The 16,019-nt window shown below is 52.7% G+C and overlaps 1 protein-coding gene across 2 annotated transcripts in view; it reads right to left on the bottom strand.

Annotated features, from left to right (window-relative positions):
- Positions 1–389: 389 nt before the first annotated feature.
- Positions 390–16,019, bottom strand: part of DOC2B (double C2 domain beta) — a 28,909-nt gene continuing 13,279 nt past the window's right edge. For both annotated transcript variants that reach the window (XM_019287488.3, XM_039562936.1), the window contains 7 exons: positions 13,652–13,726; positions 11,395–11,504; positions 5,111–5,237; positions 4,747–4,904; positions 3,357–3,438; positions 3,069–3,165; positions 390–2,451 (listed from right to left, as the gene is read on the bottom strand). In XM_019287488.3, coding sequence (XP_019143033.2) covers positions 2,315–2,451; positions 3,069–3,165; positions 3,357–3,438; positions 4,747–4,904; positions 5,111–5,237; positions 11,395–11,504; positions 13,652–13,726 — 786 coding nt within the window. In that variant the 3' untranslated portion in view covers positions 390–2,314. The remainder of the gene's footprint in view (positions 2,452–3,068; positions 3,166–3,356; positions 3,439–4,746; positions 4,905–5,110; positions 5,238–11,394; positions 11,505–13,651; positions 13,727–16,019) is intronic.

Below are 16,019 nucleotides of genomic sequence, written 5' to 3'. Positions count from 1 at the left end.
TTCCAGCTGGAGTTTCCTGTAAGCCCGGCCTCGGCACCTGGGACTGGACATCGTTCCCTGTGCCCTGGGTTGGCTGGGCTTCAAGGCGACTAAATACAAACATAAACATAAATAAATATAAGTACACATGTGGTATATATACTTCATTGGGCCATATATACGTATTTTCTCTCTCTATCTATCTATATGGATATAGACATATAGATATATAGATATCCCCATATATATATTTTTATAAATACTTTAAAGTACATATATAGTATTTATGCTATATTGGGCCAAGCAGCCCCCAATGCTCTGGTTTAAAAACCATTTATCCCCAAATCCTTGCCATCCCCCAAACTCAAAAGCTGCAGCACCAGCGTCAACCTTTTTTTTTTTTTTTTTAATTTTATTTTTTAACCTTTTTATGTTCGGTTCTTATTATAAATATTAACAAACCTGACCAAAAGTACACAGATAGGTAATACTGAAATACAAAAGTCTCTCAGGATGCAGGGAAGGACGGTTTCTGCAGCCTTCACATGGTAGCAAAACATTGGTATCAAACATTTCACGAGGCCTGGCATGACAACCACCAACTCTGCATGCAGCTGGGACAGACGGACGGACGGACGGAGTGTCCACTTAGAAAAGGCTGGGATACAAAGTGAAGGAGCCCACACGCACATGTCCTACTCCACCTCAGGCATAAACCAGTTTGAGGTGCTGGAACAAAGGATGGATTGAAAGGAACTTTGCCAGAAAAGGGAGGCACAGCCAAACCTGGTGCTCCTGGAGCTTCCCTGGAAGCTCAGATCCCAACCAGGTTTTAAGGTGCTGGACCAGAAAGGATTAGTGGGAACATCCGACTTGACAGGCTGCCAGCATTCCAATAAAATCCATGCAGATCTGCAGGATGCATTACAAATATTAAGTTATTAAAAAAAAAACCCCTATGAACGTTGGTTTTTTATCTTTTCTCCCCCCCCCATATCAAACAAGGTGTAACACAATCCTCACTGGGAATAGTAAACGTAGGTTTCCAGAGATTCCATTGCTTCCCAGGAAAAAAAATAAAAGAAGTTGGCAACACGTGCACAGGGCTTGGAAGCTGAGGGTGATTGACACTTGTAGGGAAAGAGCAGCTCTTCCTAAGAAATCATTGTTTAAAGGCTTCCAAAAATTTTGGGAACGGTGCAGCATTTCCTAGAAAGTTTTAGCTCATCCCACCAGATGTCTGGTGGCATGAGGATGAAGAGACCAGCCAAGGTGGATCACAGAGGATGATATCTGGGATTATTATGATGATATTAATCTATTATTAGTGTGCCATATTAATATTACTGTGCCATACACAGAAATTTATTTGATTTGGATGCTGTCTGAGGCAGAAAACGGATCAACTTCATGGCCATGCCGAACCACAAACACAACCCCAGCTCAGCCCCGAGGCTCAGCATCTTCATTATTTAACGGATGAATTGGAAAGGGATGAAAAAGGGAAAAATGACACAATTTCAGCCTGAAGGCTGGCTTTGCTGGAAAAACAGCCGTGCTGCTGCATGGCATGGTTTCATTAGGAGAGCGGCTGCTGCTGATCCTGGGAAGCAGGAACAGCCAGGCTGCTCCACTGAGCTTTTTATTTTGCCTCCCAAACGTGAGGCTGCCCGATCCCAGGAGGAAAGCCATGGTCTGCACAGCTCTGCTGACTTCCCATGAGTTACTGGAGAGGACGAGCACAACATTCCTGGAAGGAAAGCAAACACTCCTTCCAGGTTTACCAGGGACAAGATCATTCCAACAGAGGAGCTTTAAATGCATAAAAGATTGTTTAGGGCCAAACCACAGAGACTGACAAACCACCAGAGATATGGCACAAGCTGCCTTGAGGAGACAGTTCTGGGTTTTGTGTGTTTTTAGGGACGCCTTTTGCCGATGCCGGACACACGGACGCAGACGGACGCATTCATTGTTGCCACTGACTTGCAAGGCAGCGAGAAGGTAACTGAGTAGAGCCAGGATTTGGGAGAGGAGCCAGACTGCAGTGCATGCAGGGGTGCACACCTGTGTGTGTTTGTGTGTGTGTGTGTGTGCACGTGCATGCTCGAGAGTGGGGCTGTGAGTGTGGCAGGGCGCAAAGAGGCATTTTGGAAAAGCCTTGGGAGCCGGGAGCGGCCGCTGGAGCAAATCACCTGTGCCTTCTCCCCTGGGAAGGGCTTCCCTGCAGCCAGGCCCTGCTGTGGGGTGTCCTGCTCTCCTGGCTGTCCCGGGATCCCCCGTTAGCCAAAGCTGGGAGGAGTCCAAAGGCTGTGGAGCTGCAGCCCCGCGGGGCTCAGTCGCTGAGGATGGCGCCTGGCAGCTCGTTGGTCAGCGTGTGCCAGCGCTCGATTTTCTTGTCCTTGTTCTTCAGGCAGTCAAACCAGTGCTTCAGCCGCTCCCCTTTGGCATTAATTCCTAACACGACTCCGCCTTGGGAGAGAGACAGAGAGAGGGAGAGGTGGGGGGGGAGCATCAGCCCTGCAAGGGATGCTGAGAGATGCCGAGGGATGCCAGGGGATGCTGGAGGGAGCCGGGTGATTCAGCATCCTCACAGCATCCAACCTGATGCGAAATAGAGCCCATCCTCCCCACCCCCTCATGGCTGTGATCTGGGACCTGTCCCAGGCAGTGCCCCTGTCCCAGGCAGTGCCCTGTCCCTTGTGCCAAGGGCTCACTGCAATCACAGCAGCTGTCAGAGGTACCGGGCACTTGTTAGTGATAAATCACAGTGCCCAGCAACAAAATCACAACAAGCCAGGACATCCAACAGAGATAAATGAAACCTCCCTGTTCAAGATGTTTTTTACTCAGAGGAAAACATCTGAAAACAGAAGGGGAGAGGCAGACACATTTTCTCCCTGCTTGGATGCTCCTTGAGAGGCTCAGGTGCAGGAGAGGGATAAAAGCAGAAACAAAACCCAGTGAGAATGAATGTGGGGATGGAGAACAAACCGGGAGGCTGGAGGAGTGCAGGAAAAATAGGAGGCACAGACAGTGAAGATAAATAAAGAAGAGGCCAAGGACACCCTCTGGAGTGTACCACTCACCTATGAAATCGTTTGATTTCCCGATATCATAGTCCCACACGGTGACTTCCAAGGTCTTCTTTGCCAGGTCACCGTGCTTGATCTCATAGAAAAACTCCTGTGGGGGAGCAGAGGCAGAGTCAGGATGAAACAGGGGCTGGGGCTGTCCATCCTCCTCCTCAGGCTTTGCTGCCCATGGGGATCCTAACCCCAATCCCTCACACAGTGACTAAAGTGGGGTTTCTTTATCTTTTAAGTCTGAGGTTGAGAAAAGCCCCTTGGTGAGAGCCACACCCACCCCAAACCCACCTCATTGAACTCGGGGTTCAGCGTTTTCTTCTTCACTGCTGTCTTGTGCTTGGATTTCTTGTCCTCATCTGGTTTCAAGTAACTGCAACGAGACCAAAGCAGCCCAATGAGTCCCAGTGAGGAGGGCAGGAGGCCACGGGTGGGGACATCTGTGGCTGCAGGACCAGCTCCTGAGCAGAGCCAGGGTGAGGTGGGTGGCTGAGCCCCCTGAACCTCCAGATCCTCCTCCCCTGCTCTCCCCTGTCAAAATGCTGGGGATGGCTGGGAGGAGGCAGCATTTCCCCACCTTAGAACTGAGCCAGCTGCTGGCTGCAATCAGAGAGCACCGATTATCCCATCTCCAGTCCCTAGGGGACACTGGCACTGCACACATGCTCCCCAAATCCATCACTCCCAGCCCAGGACCAGTGCACACTCAGGAGTGTGTGACCGCCCTGCTCATCCAGAACCTCTCCAGGAGACAGGAACCACATCAGTGTGGAAAAGGGAGCAGAAGGGAGCAGCTTTGAGCTGTTCTCTGCAGGTATTCTGCAGCACAGCACCAGAGCTGGACAGCAAAGGAGATTACAGTGTCACCAGGAAGAGAGGGGACCCAAAACATGGGCCAGGCCAAAGTCAATCCATTGTGGGTTTGTGCTGGTGCTGTGCCTTTAAACATCGGTTCTGCTTCCTTGCTACACGTTCCACATCTTGCTCATAATTTAGAAATTAGGGCTTGTACTGAGTAGCATCACTTTTCTATCTGCTCTGATCCCAGCCCTGCAAATGCAATCTCCAGTGGATGGCACAGGGGGCACCCAAAACTGGCTGGGTGTGATGGGAATTGTGTTGCTCAGGGACTGAGCCTCCCATGGGCATCTAAAAAAGCAAGAAGGGATTTTTTATACAAACACCTCTACCCCTAAAAAACAATTCAATAAGAAGGTGAAAGTGTGCTGCTGCTGAACTCCATTCCTGGTCTCCCAGGTGTGGTTTATCCCAGTAGTTCTGCCTTAGCAAATATATCCCTGAAAGTGCCCAAGTTTGAGTCAGCACAGTGGGGACAGGGAGGCAGGACAGGCACAGGGTCCTTCCTCGCCATGGCCACCCCTTCTTTGCAGAGAATTTGAAAAATGCCATCCCCCCAAAAACCAGGAGCTGTGGTGAGTCAGGGCCAAACCAGCAGGGACAGCCCCACGCCACCAAGCCCTGCGCCCACCTCACCTGGAAGCTCTGCCAAAATAATTGCCAGGGAATGATGCTCCAGGCGGAGGCAAGCTGCTGCCGTGACGGCCTCATTTGCATCTCCTAATGAGAGCAATTAATTCCTGCTCCGGGCAGAGGCGGGAGGGGACAGCAGGGAGAGGACAGCAGGGTGGCCGTGGGTCACACTCACATTTGTCACACTCACATTTTGACGTAGGGGTCGGAGTAGCCATTGGCATCCATGGCAGCCAGGTGGGCGCAGCGCATGATGCCCACCTGCAGGCCCTGCTTCTGTGAGCTGTACTTGAGCGAGATGAGGATCCTGCCACGCTCCTCCAGCGACTTGTCCTCTGTTTTATCTATCTGGGGAGGGAATGCACCCAGTCTGGGGGCTGTACTGGGATACAGCCACAGCCAGACACCTCCTCAGCCAAGGGATGCTCTTCCCCTCTCCCCGTCCCTCATGGTGTTTGAGGGGCCAAACAGCTCCATGTTCCCACATGCCACAGGAGAAGCTGCTGTATCTGTGATTCCATGGTGGGGTGAGGCTCTGAACCCCCTTCACTCACCGGCAGCTGCTTCTCCAGGCAGATGTTGAAGTTTTTGGTCTGGTTGGGCTTCAGTTTCTTCAGCGGGATGCGTGTCTCCCCGATGAACTCGTTGTGGCGGAACTTGTCCTCGTCACACACCGAGATCCTGCAATGGGCACAGGCTGAGGGGAGGGGCTGCCCCCCTGCACTGCAGGTCCCCCCAGTGAGGGAAGAGCTGAGGTCACCCTTCCCCAGGCCATGGACAGGGCACCTCCTCTGCAGGCAGCTGGAAAACAGCTGGAATGCAGCTGGAATGCATCCAGCTGCTGGCACGGCCAGCCAGGGCAGCTCTTGGTGTGAGTCGCTGGTCTAAACTCCCATCCCAGCCCAGGCACTGTCAGAAAACTGAGCTGGAGCCTCAACCATCCTAATGACTCCTCCATTAAAACATCAAAGTCATCAGTGACTAAAGCAAAATTATTCGGAGTTGCTGGAGCTGCATTTTGCCCCGCCATGGAGGCTCTCCCTCAAGCCTCCCTTGGACAGCAAGGCCAGGAGAAGCCTGCTTCCCACACAGCCCCTTCCCGAGGGGCTCAGGCACTGCACGGAGCGTGGCAGCTCCCAGGGTGACCTGGCTGGGACACAGAGCGGGTCTGCCACCTCCTGTCCCAGCAAACCCGCAATGCCAGCAGTGATTTCCACACCCAGCCCATGGAAAGCATCACACCCCGGCCAGGTGAGGCTCTCCCAGCGCCGCTGGGGTCCCAGTGACGGCAGCTGCGTCCGAGGGCAGTGACGTGGTGCTGAGCCGAGGCTGTTTTCCATGAAAAAGCTATAAATGCCTTTCCCTGAGCTGGCAGCTAATGAGTCATTCCTCTGCTGCTTCCCAGCCCGCTCTGGGCGTCAGGAGAGACGACAGAAGAGCAAAGTTAGTGCTTGTAGAGAGCCTCTGCTTGCAGCTCCCGAAATCCCAGAGAGGGCCAGAAGGGTCCCTTGAGGGAGCAGCTGTTCCCCAGCAGTGCTGGTGATGGGGAAAGCCACCCCACCCCCCTCCAAAGGGAGCATCCTGCATCCCCTCTGGAGCCATGCAGGGACTGGCTGGGCTCCCTGCCCATGAAGGCATTTCCTTTCCCTGCCCTTACATCCTTTCTTCTTTTTAAAAAAAATGCTCTTACAGAGTCTTCTCATCCTTTTGGTACCTGATTGTTTCCTCTTTCACCCACTCCCTTTGGTTTCCATCTCCTATGGGTGGCACCTCTGTCCCCAGGGACCACTGGGGGAAGGGGGAAAAGCAATTCAAGATAAATAATGCCCTGTGATCCCACCTGAGAGCAACGAATTGCACACCACATCTTTGGCCTGCTCAGCATCTGCACGGTTTATCCATGGATGGGTTATCTGTGGATGGTTTAGTGGCTTATCCAAGGATGGTTTGATCACCCTCACGCTCACAAACGAGTAACAAGGAAGCAAGGAAGCCACGGGACAAGGATCATCAAGGCTGGGGAGCAGCAGAGGAAAGGGATTTGGGAAAAAAAAAATCGAGTAGGAAAACAGGGAATGCTGCTCTCCAGAAAACTGTGGCTGGATGCAGCGTTACTATAGATACCCACGAAAAAAACACCCCACCACCACGGTAAAATCCTCAAAGAGAATCTCAAATGCAGGCACGATATTCCCCATTTCCTCTTGTCTTTCTTGTAAAGAACAAAACCTACAAAGGAGAAACAGCAGCTCCAGAGTCAACTTGCCAGGCACGTGGAACTCCATCTGGGCAGAGATGGGGAGGGACAGGAGGGAACATGGCCTCACAGGGAGCTGGCAGCCCGGGATCTCTGTGTACACCCAGCGGTTGTGGAGCGGTGCTGGCTCCTGGGCACTCAGGGAGACAGGATTTGGGATGGTTTAACTCTCAAAAATGTGAGTAAGGGTTCTGCTGACAATGTCCAGATACACCCCAGAAGCACAGCAAGATCCCAAACACAATGTCCTGCTTGCTGTGAAGACGCAGGAGCCTTAGGATGGGCAAGAGCCCAGGAAAGAAACATGGAAAACTCCAGTGGTGGTGGTAGGGGAGGCATCTCCAGTGTCACACTGGGAGAGAGCCCACTGGGCCCTGTTTCAGTGCCCTCAGGGACATGGGAAGTCCCTTAGGAAGTAGGTTTTGGCACATCTGCAGGACCTGGGAACTGCCCTGAGCAGCACAATGGAGCTGGAGACACCTCCAGGTCCCTCCCAGCCCCGTTGTCCCTGTGGCACCTCTGGTCACCTCTCAGGTGGGTCCCCACATTTTGTGCCCATCTGTGTGTGACGCCCAGAGAGGGTTTTGTGTCAGCTCTCCCAGTGCCTCAGGCTCAGCCCCCAGTCCCAGTTCCTCTTCCTAGCTGCAGTTCATCCCCACTGGAATGGGATTTCCAGCTCTGCAGTGCCCTGGCCCTTCAGTGAAGGCAGCGAGCTTTGAGTGAGAGGAGCAGGAAGCTCCAGCCCCAGCCCTCCCTTTGGGAAAAGGCGTAATGCAATCACAGCAGCTTGGATTTTATTACAAGAAATCGATGTGATGGAATTTTTATGCCTTGGGTTAGAAAATCAGCCCCATGACAAGCAGCACGAGATGCCTCTGGCAGCCTCATTCACCTTCCATCCCCGGCCTGTAACTGGAGCATCACCCCTTTCTCATCTCTCCTTATTAATCCCAATCCCTCCAGCCCGGTGTTGGGTTGGATATCCTCACTGTGGGGTCCTGATCTTTACATTAAGGGCTGTGAAAACCACATTGGAAGGGAACTAAGCAGCAAATGAACAATCACTGCTCATTAAACTTCTCCTCCCTCCTACTCAGCCCGGGCTCCTGGGTTAGAGTCCTGACTCACTGCTCAGCTCCAGCAGCTGACTCATGGCTTCTGCTCCCTCACACAAGTTCCTCGGCCTCTTTCCCAGCATGAAAAGGGGGAAATGGGGGTCAGCAAGGACCCTTTTCCACACAAACCACACAGAGCAGAGCCTGAGATGCATCCCCTGTGTCCAAGATCCCTTATGGCAACACAGGAGGCTCTCCATGAGGAGCAGGTGATGCTGGCTTGGTTTAAGGACAGGAGACAAAGGCAAGGAGACAAAAATAATATCTTGGGAAAGTCCAGTTGGCCAGAAAAAAAAGGAGGATTCCATCCTGGGCTCCATCACAAAATGCCTCAAAGTCTGAGTGCAGAAACCACAGCAGCAGTGAGTTATAATTACAAGTGCACCTGCAATTCCAAGCAAACCCCATTCATCCAGAGTAAAGCAATTTGGGACCCCAAACCTTGAAGTGGCTGCACTCCGCTCATTAGTCCTGATCGAATAGTATTTTCTGAATAATACATTTAATGAGTCATGATGTTTGTCAAACACATGATTAAACAAAGAATTCCTGGCATTCGTGGGCTAGCTGAGTACGCCATGAATAATGCATCAACTCGCCAATATATCTGGATATGAATAATTGTATCCAATATCTGGCCAGCTCGGGTATTTATTATGAATGCAATTTATTTATTGCATATTACATGTATTATTTAAATGGAGGCGATTGTATTCTGCCTATTCCAGTTTCCCCTGCAGCATTTCTCTGCCTTCCCCTGACATTGTACCCTGTGGTCGGAGTCCAGGTGGGAATGGGGGCTCCAGGGTGGGATTTCCCCCCAGTGCTGGCAGGGAATCTGTCCCCAGTCCCATCCATCTGTGCACTGCAGTGTGTTCTGCATGGCTCTGAACCTGCCTTTTCCCAGGCTGGTGGGTGGTTTCATCCCTGCTAAGCCTTGGGCTACGCTCAGGGATATTTAATTCAGTGAATGGATGAGACCTTTCGAGATCCTCCCACCTGCCACGCTCCACGAAATCCCAAATATCTGGTGCTTTTTGAGGGGGTTGGTTCATTAACAAAATCCTGCTTGCCAGTGCCGCCTTCACCTCTCCTTCGCCTTGGGGAGGAGAACCCTGATGGCTCCTGGCGTTTGTGACAGCAAAGTCACTCCACCAGTTTGGACAAGGCCACACAGGGATGAGGGAGAACCTTTCTGGGTTGGGGCTGGGGGGCTTGGGCAGGAGGGGATCCAATTCCCAGCTCTCCGGGATGTCCCTACTCCAGCTGCTCTGACAAATGCCACTTGTCCCCTCCAAAAAGGCTGCAGATGCTGGCAGAGTGCCCCATGCCAGCACCACCCTGCCAATCCATGCTGGACACGTCCCACCAGGTGGGCAGGGAAGAGTTCTGGGTGCTTTTCCAGCTTCCCTGACACATCTCCAGGCTGCAGGGAGGTGAAGGCTGGCGGCAGCTTTGATCTCTGCCTTTATTTTTACATTAAAGAGACTTTGGAATTGAGTTCTCTGCCCAGCTCAGCACCAGGGAGGCTCCTGGGGAATGGTCACCACCCAGACCTAGGGAAGCATCACTAATGCTCTTTCAAGTAGCACCAGCTGCCTGGCAGGAGCCTCTCCTGATTAGCACAGGGAAAACCAGCATCCTGTTGGCTTTGAAGTTGGCTTTTCCTGATGGAAAAGGAGATATTTGGAGGAGAAGATGGATGGGTGAAGCAGAGCACCCAAGGCAGGACAATGTGTGGAGATGCGTCCTGCAGGAAGCGGCACTGGGAGAGTGAAGGGCCAGCTCATAGAAGAGAAACAGTTCAAGCCACACCAAAACACTGACAGATGGTCAGTTTAGATGGGATATGGGGAAGGAATCCTTCTGTGTGAGGAGGCCCTGGCACAGGGTGCCCAGAGAAGCTGTGGCTGCCCCTGGATCCCTGGCAGTGTCCAAGGCCAGGCTGGACAGGGTTTAGAGCAGCCTGGGATAGTGGAAGGTGTCCCTGCCCAAATGAGATGATCTTTAAAGTCCATCCAGCCACATTCCCCTGCAGATTGAGGGGTCCCAGGTGGGGTACAGGGGTCCATGAACAGTTTTGAGCTTTGGGGAGGGCACAAGGAGCTCCATGACACCCAGGCTGGCAGGCAGGAATGGGATGGGGTAGCACAGGATTTCTGTGGGGAGAAAGGCAAATCTAGCCTCACACATATTTTGGTGCATCCCCAATCCCACAGCTTCCAGGATCACAGCCCTTCCCAAGGGAGAAGCAGCTCCCAGGACCCTGAAAGAGTGGGGGTCGAGCCCTCCTGCTCCCTGTTGCCTTCCAGCAAACAACTCAGCCAACATCTCCTTACAAACCGATTTCCACGCTTCAGGAGGCTGAAAACTTCAAAGCCTGGAGTGAAAAAATACCCACCAATAATAACAACAAACTGAAGGCTTCCCAGCCCCACCAGCCTGCAGCCCTTGCAGCGTGACTAACGTTTTCCAAGTGAAATAATAATCCATGGTGCTGAATTTCCCCTCTCCCTGCACACTGCAGGCAACAGGTGGGTTCTGCCCCGCTTCACCTCCGAGCAGCACCTCTCACAAGGCAGCTTTGTGCTCTTGGTGTAGGGAAAATCACAAACTCCCAGGGCACCTGCAAATGAGGAGGGTGGGATTCCAGCCACGGAGCTGGCAAAGCCCTGAGTCCTTGGAGAAAGATGCAGAATCCTTTGTTTGAGAGCGGATCTTACAGCAAAGCCTGCAGCAGGGTCGCAGATCAGTGTGGTGATGGAGCAGCCGAGGCTGCCCACAGTTCCTGCCCTCATCCAGGTGGGACAGAGGCCAAAACATGCAAATCTTCACACTCAGATCCCTGCAGAGCATCATTCCAAGCTCTGCCCCTGCCCCTCCCCATCCTCACACAACCTCTCTCAGCCCCTGGGAGATGCTGCCAGGAGATGTTGAATGCACAGACTGAACCAACAGAATAAAATAATAAAATAAAGACCTGCACTCTTTGTTTAGTTGGACAGTAGCTCACAGAGGCCTCCAGCTTCCTCCCAAAAAGCTCAGCTTTGAAAGGGGCCCAGAACTGCCCTGAGAAGATTTTCTCAGCGAGACACGACTGCAAAGCCTCAACGTGTGCCAGTGAGAGCTGGGCATGAAGAGGTTAAACCCAAACCACAGCACCTCTGCAGGCAGGAGCCAGCCAGAGAGCTCTGAAGTTAATGATGCAGCAGGAACAGGCCCCTCACTGGTTATCCCAGCCCAGGCTGCCTGTAAATCATGCTCTGGGGTGATGGATGTGTGCAGGGCACTCACACAAACTCTCAGCTTTGCTGGGGGATAACTCCGCCCTGCTCTGCTGTGAGCAGCTCCAGGACCCTCCTGTGGGGCTGAACCTGTGGGAAATTGTCACTGGGATGGGAAGGGACAGCTGGCACAGGGCTGAGGGAGGGGAAGGGACCTGTGTCCCCCCAGAATCGGGCCCTACCGCAGGGTCTTGCGGATCATGTCCTCGTCGGTGATGCCGTAGTAGGTGAGGGTCTCGTTCCAGGTGGGGTTCAGGGTGTTGCGCAGCGTTTTGGTTCTCAGCTTGTTTGCCTGGAAAAGCAAAGGAGGTGGGGGTCAGTGGGATGGGCCCCAGGAGGCTGTTTGGGCAGGAGAGGAAGCCCAGTTTGGAGATGAAGGGGCAATGGGTGCTGCCACTCTTCTGCCCCAGTGCTGTCACCCAAATCCACCCCTAATCCAGCAAAAACCAGAGGGGCAGGGACACAGCAACTCCCTCATTTCCAAACCAACCCAACCCAATCCCACATCCTGGAAACAGCCAGAAAAGTGAGAACCTTGGCAGAGCACGGACCAGGATTTCATTAAAGCAGTAGGAGAGAGCAAGGGAGGGGGAAAAAATCCTTTTTGGATTCAACAAAAAATGCCAATTTGCTGTTCTGGCTGTTTGCTTGCACTCCTGCTCCCAGCACAGCTCTTGATCCTGCCTGACTCCAAACAACTTCCTTGACAGGCATTTTGTCAGCACCAGCAGCTCCTTCCAGCAGCTCTGCTGAGCAGGAGGATGGGGACAGCAGGGCTTGTGTCCCCTGCGTGGATGGGACATCCTGGCACACAGCCACTCCCCAGCTCAGGGGACATTGATCTCCTCAAACCCTGAGCCCTCCTCACTTCTGGCGAGAGCAGAAGAAAGAGGCTGAGGCTGCAGATTGGGCTTCTCCAGCAGGCTCCCAGCCTGGCACAGCCTGGCAGAGCAGCAATTTTCCCTTTAATTAGGTGTCAGACAACTCAATCCCTGCCTCAGCTGCTGCTGGGCATAAGAAACTCTCAGCACATCAATACCTCAAAGTTGTCTTGTGGATGTTTATGGGAAGCTTCTGCCTTCCCCACCTTGGATTCACGAGCCCTGAGTGACAAGGACAGCAGGGAAAGTGCCCCAATGGCCTGCTCAGACCTGTGGGTACCAGATCCTGGGGCTGGGGCTCCAGGGATTGGGAAGGAAAGTGGGTTTAGCCAAGGGGGTGACGTGATGAGCATCACCCGGCTGCTAAAGCTGCCCTGGGAAGGGACACGAGTGAGATCAGAGGAGCTGAGCTCCAGAAGTGCCTTTTTCTCCCATTTGGAATGACTCAGGTGTCAGCAACCAGCTCTGCACGGGGCATGAGCCCAGCCCTGCTTCCCACACCCCCAGGTGCCTGAGAGCCCAAATGTGTGACAGAAACACCTGAGAGACTCAGGGACTGTCCTGCTGCTGCTGGAACAGCTGTGCAGAAGCATCCAGCCCAGGACAAATCCACGATGCCCCCAGGGCTGCTCCCCTCTCCCAGGGCAGATCCGGGCAGTGCTGTTTGGAAACAAAGCACAGGGATGGGGCAATCCAGAGGCAGAGGGGGTGAGGACAGGGTACCCCCGTGGCTTGTGAACCGGCAGCTCCTGCGTCCCCTCCCCTCCCACCTCTCCAGTCTCCACCAGCTCCAGCAGAAATGCTAATCAATGGCTTTGCAAAACATGGAAATGACTGATAATATTGCTGATGAAAGCGCTCCCGGCTCTGTTTCCAGCAGAAACTCGGGATGTAGTGAAAAACTCCCTCTGCCACCCTGAACATTAGGAATTAATCCAGCTGAACCGTAACAAGTAAATACACCTCCCCCAAAAAAAAGGTCTTTCCTTTTGCGTGGAATAAGAGTGCAATTAATATTCCTAACACACACATCAAGCATTTAAATTCCACGTCCCCATCACTCGCACCGAGCTCTCACCACACATCAATATCTTTAATTACTCTTCTCTCCAGCAAGTGCTGAACCCAAGGAGATGGAAATATTTCCCTTATGATTTATACTCTGTTTTATTATGATCTGAGGGGTTTTAAATGCAAAAGAGTAAGGGCAAAAAAAAAAAAAAAAAAAGAGAATTAAAAGGGTCTGATTTGTTTACAGCTGAGATTGTTTCACTCGGTGCTTCCCGGGGGCTCCTGGATTGCAGCATTCCCACCTCCTGCTCCCAAGGTAAGGAATCAGGGCTGGCACCTGGCTGCCAGCCAGTGGTTTCCCAGAAAGGCATTTTCTATCCCTATGAGGATGGATTCAACCCCAATTCCTACCTCCAGCTCTCTGCAAGCACCTTTTGCTCAAGAGATTCAAGGTCTGGTGCAGCTCTGGGTGAGGAGCTCCTCCCAGGCCTGATTTCCAAGGAAAAAGTGCAGCCCCAGGAAAGGAAGAAGTGCAAAAGTGTCTCACCTTACTGGCTCCGGGGAGCAAGTGCAGCTTGACGTAAGGATCAGCCAAACCATTGTGGTCCATTGGCTTCAGGCCCTGGAGAGGGAACAGCAAAAAGCAGGAATCAGGATAACAGTGGCATGCTGGGCAGGCAGGGTGGCCTCACTGAGCCCATCCTGTTTCCCTGGGATATCGCTGGTCCATGGAGTAGCTGTGCTTTCCCCAGGACTGGGGAAGAAGGGCAGCATGAATTCTGCAGGATCCAGGCTCAGCATTCCAGCGGTGCCTGTGGATCCCGGGAGGGGCTGTGGGAAGCTCCTCACCTGCACGTGGCACCATCCACTCCTCCCTCCCAGCAGCCGACTCTGCCACCCTCATCACGATTAATTTGGGGGTGAAGCAAATCAGCACAGCGATTTCCCAGCTTTGAAATTACAGGGTTCTGTCATTTAATAATTGCCTCAGAGCAAACACACACCTCTGCTGTTGTGGTGCCACTTCCAAGCGCTCCCAGAGGGTGTGATAGCACCTACCTACTCCCAGATATTAAGGAAGAACAGCTCCAGGCCAGTGGGAGGCTGGTGCCAGCCAAATGCTGTGGTGTTTGCAGAGAATTCTGGAGTTGCAGGAGCACCAATCCAAGGAAACACTGGCTGTGGCCATTCCTGATGGATTTTCTACAAGCCCGTAAAGGATGATGTGGATCAGGCTGGTTATAGTGATGCCCAGCAGCTGATCCTGCTTTGGGCGGAGGGAGAACACAAGCTGTGCCTCTGTTCCTCTTTTAAACCACCTGAAAATTATCCAGGGGTGATGCACAAACCCAGCCCAAAGCTAGACCTGCACAGGCTGCATGGAAAAAAAACTCCACAGGGCAGGGAAGCAAGGCAGGAGCGTGAAAAATTGAGCCTAAATTTTACCAGTCCTAAGTAGAAATGAGAATGGCTCCATCGTGGAAGTCCTTGGATTATTTCCAGCCTGGCTGTGGGATCCCTGCAGGAATTACTGCTGGGCTGGCTGAAGGCAATCCTGTGCCTGGATCAGAGCAGGGTTTCTCTGCAGAGGTACCCATCCAATCCTGGCTCCAGCCCGGGGAAGGAGACAAGGCTGGGGGATGCTGAAGAGTCCTCACACCCTTTTTGTGATGAGCAGAGTGCCTGGATAATGAGTGTGTGCAGCTGCCAGGGATCCAGCGGCAGGGGAGCGTTTGTATGGAATGCTGGTGCAATGGCTGTGTGCAGAAGGAATGCAATCATCCAGGATTTGGGCAAACCAAGGAGGGAAATGCTGGGGGAATCACTTCCATGCTTCCCAGGTAGGGGATAACTCACCCAGCCTGACCCACAGCACCACAGGGCGCTCCCTGAGCTGTACAACTCGGTCCAGGATGCTCCTGACCTTGGGAGTGTCTCTGATTTGGAGCAAGGGCTCTGCTACAGACACAAATGCGCTGCCCTGGGGCAAGGGAGGCCAAATGGTGCCCAGCAAAGAGGATTTTGCTTCTACAGCAGAGCCAAAGGATAAAAATATCAGCAGTGAATGGAGGTGAAACGGCTCTGCTTTAACTGCAGCCTCTGGGGTGATGTCCCTGGTCCAGGAGATGCTGAGGATGGGCAGACAGGGCAGGAAGGGGCTGGACTGTCCCCACTCCTCAGGGATTCACCTGCACAAGCCACTTGTGCTCTCCCCAACCTCCCTGGTCAGAGGTGCCCAACCTGCCTGGGCTGCACAGCAAATGAAATCAGAACCAAGCAGGCAGATTCCCGGGAAAATGGATGGAGAATGACAGGCAGCTCTGTAATTCACCCATCAATTCAGCTCAATTAAATTACCTTCTGAGGAGGCTATTAAAGGCTTTTTTAATAGATGTGCTATGGAAGATGGAATGACAGGAGCCCGGGAAATGGCTCCTAATGTCACGTCTACCTCCCTCCCGTGTCACTTGATACGTGTTTGGCACAAACAGCTGCATTTAACAGGGCTCTGCTTTGCAAAGCTGCTCCTGTGCGGGGATGATCCCTCCCACAAGAGGGCCCACGTTGCTTCCCCTGTGTGGAGGGACCACCAGCCTGGAGCTTCTCCAAGAGGGATGAGAGGCAGAGAGGGACAAGGCACAGAGGCAGAGTCTCCCCTCAGATCCAACTGGCTCCAACAATTCCTGCTGCTGCACTGACTTATGGAGCTGAGATTTCATTTCATCTTTTCCTCTACCCGACCCCAAAATCTCTGCCGCAGTCCTAAGGAGACCCACAGCTTCCTTCATCCAGGCTCTGCCAGCTGCTCCCCGTGCCAGTGACATTTAGCTAATCAATAGGATTTAATTACAAGTTGGGCTAATCGGGTTGCTGATTAATGCCACGCTAGAGGCGTCCAGTGATCACAGGAGATG

The sequence above is a fragment of the Corvus cornix genome, chromosome 19 (genome assembly GCF_000738735.6).
Source record: "Corvus cornix cornix isolate S_Up_H32 chromosome 19, ASM73873v5, whole genome shotgun sequence".
NCBI classification, from domain to species: domain Eukaryota; kingdom Metazoa; phylum Chordata; class Aves; order Passeriformes; family Corvidae; genus Corvus; species Corvus cornix.
The sequence above is the reverse complement of the archived record's forward strand: the minus strand, read 5'-3'. Positions and strand labels throughout refer to the sequence as shown.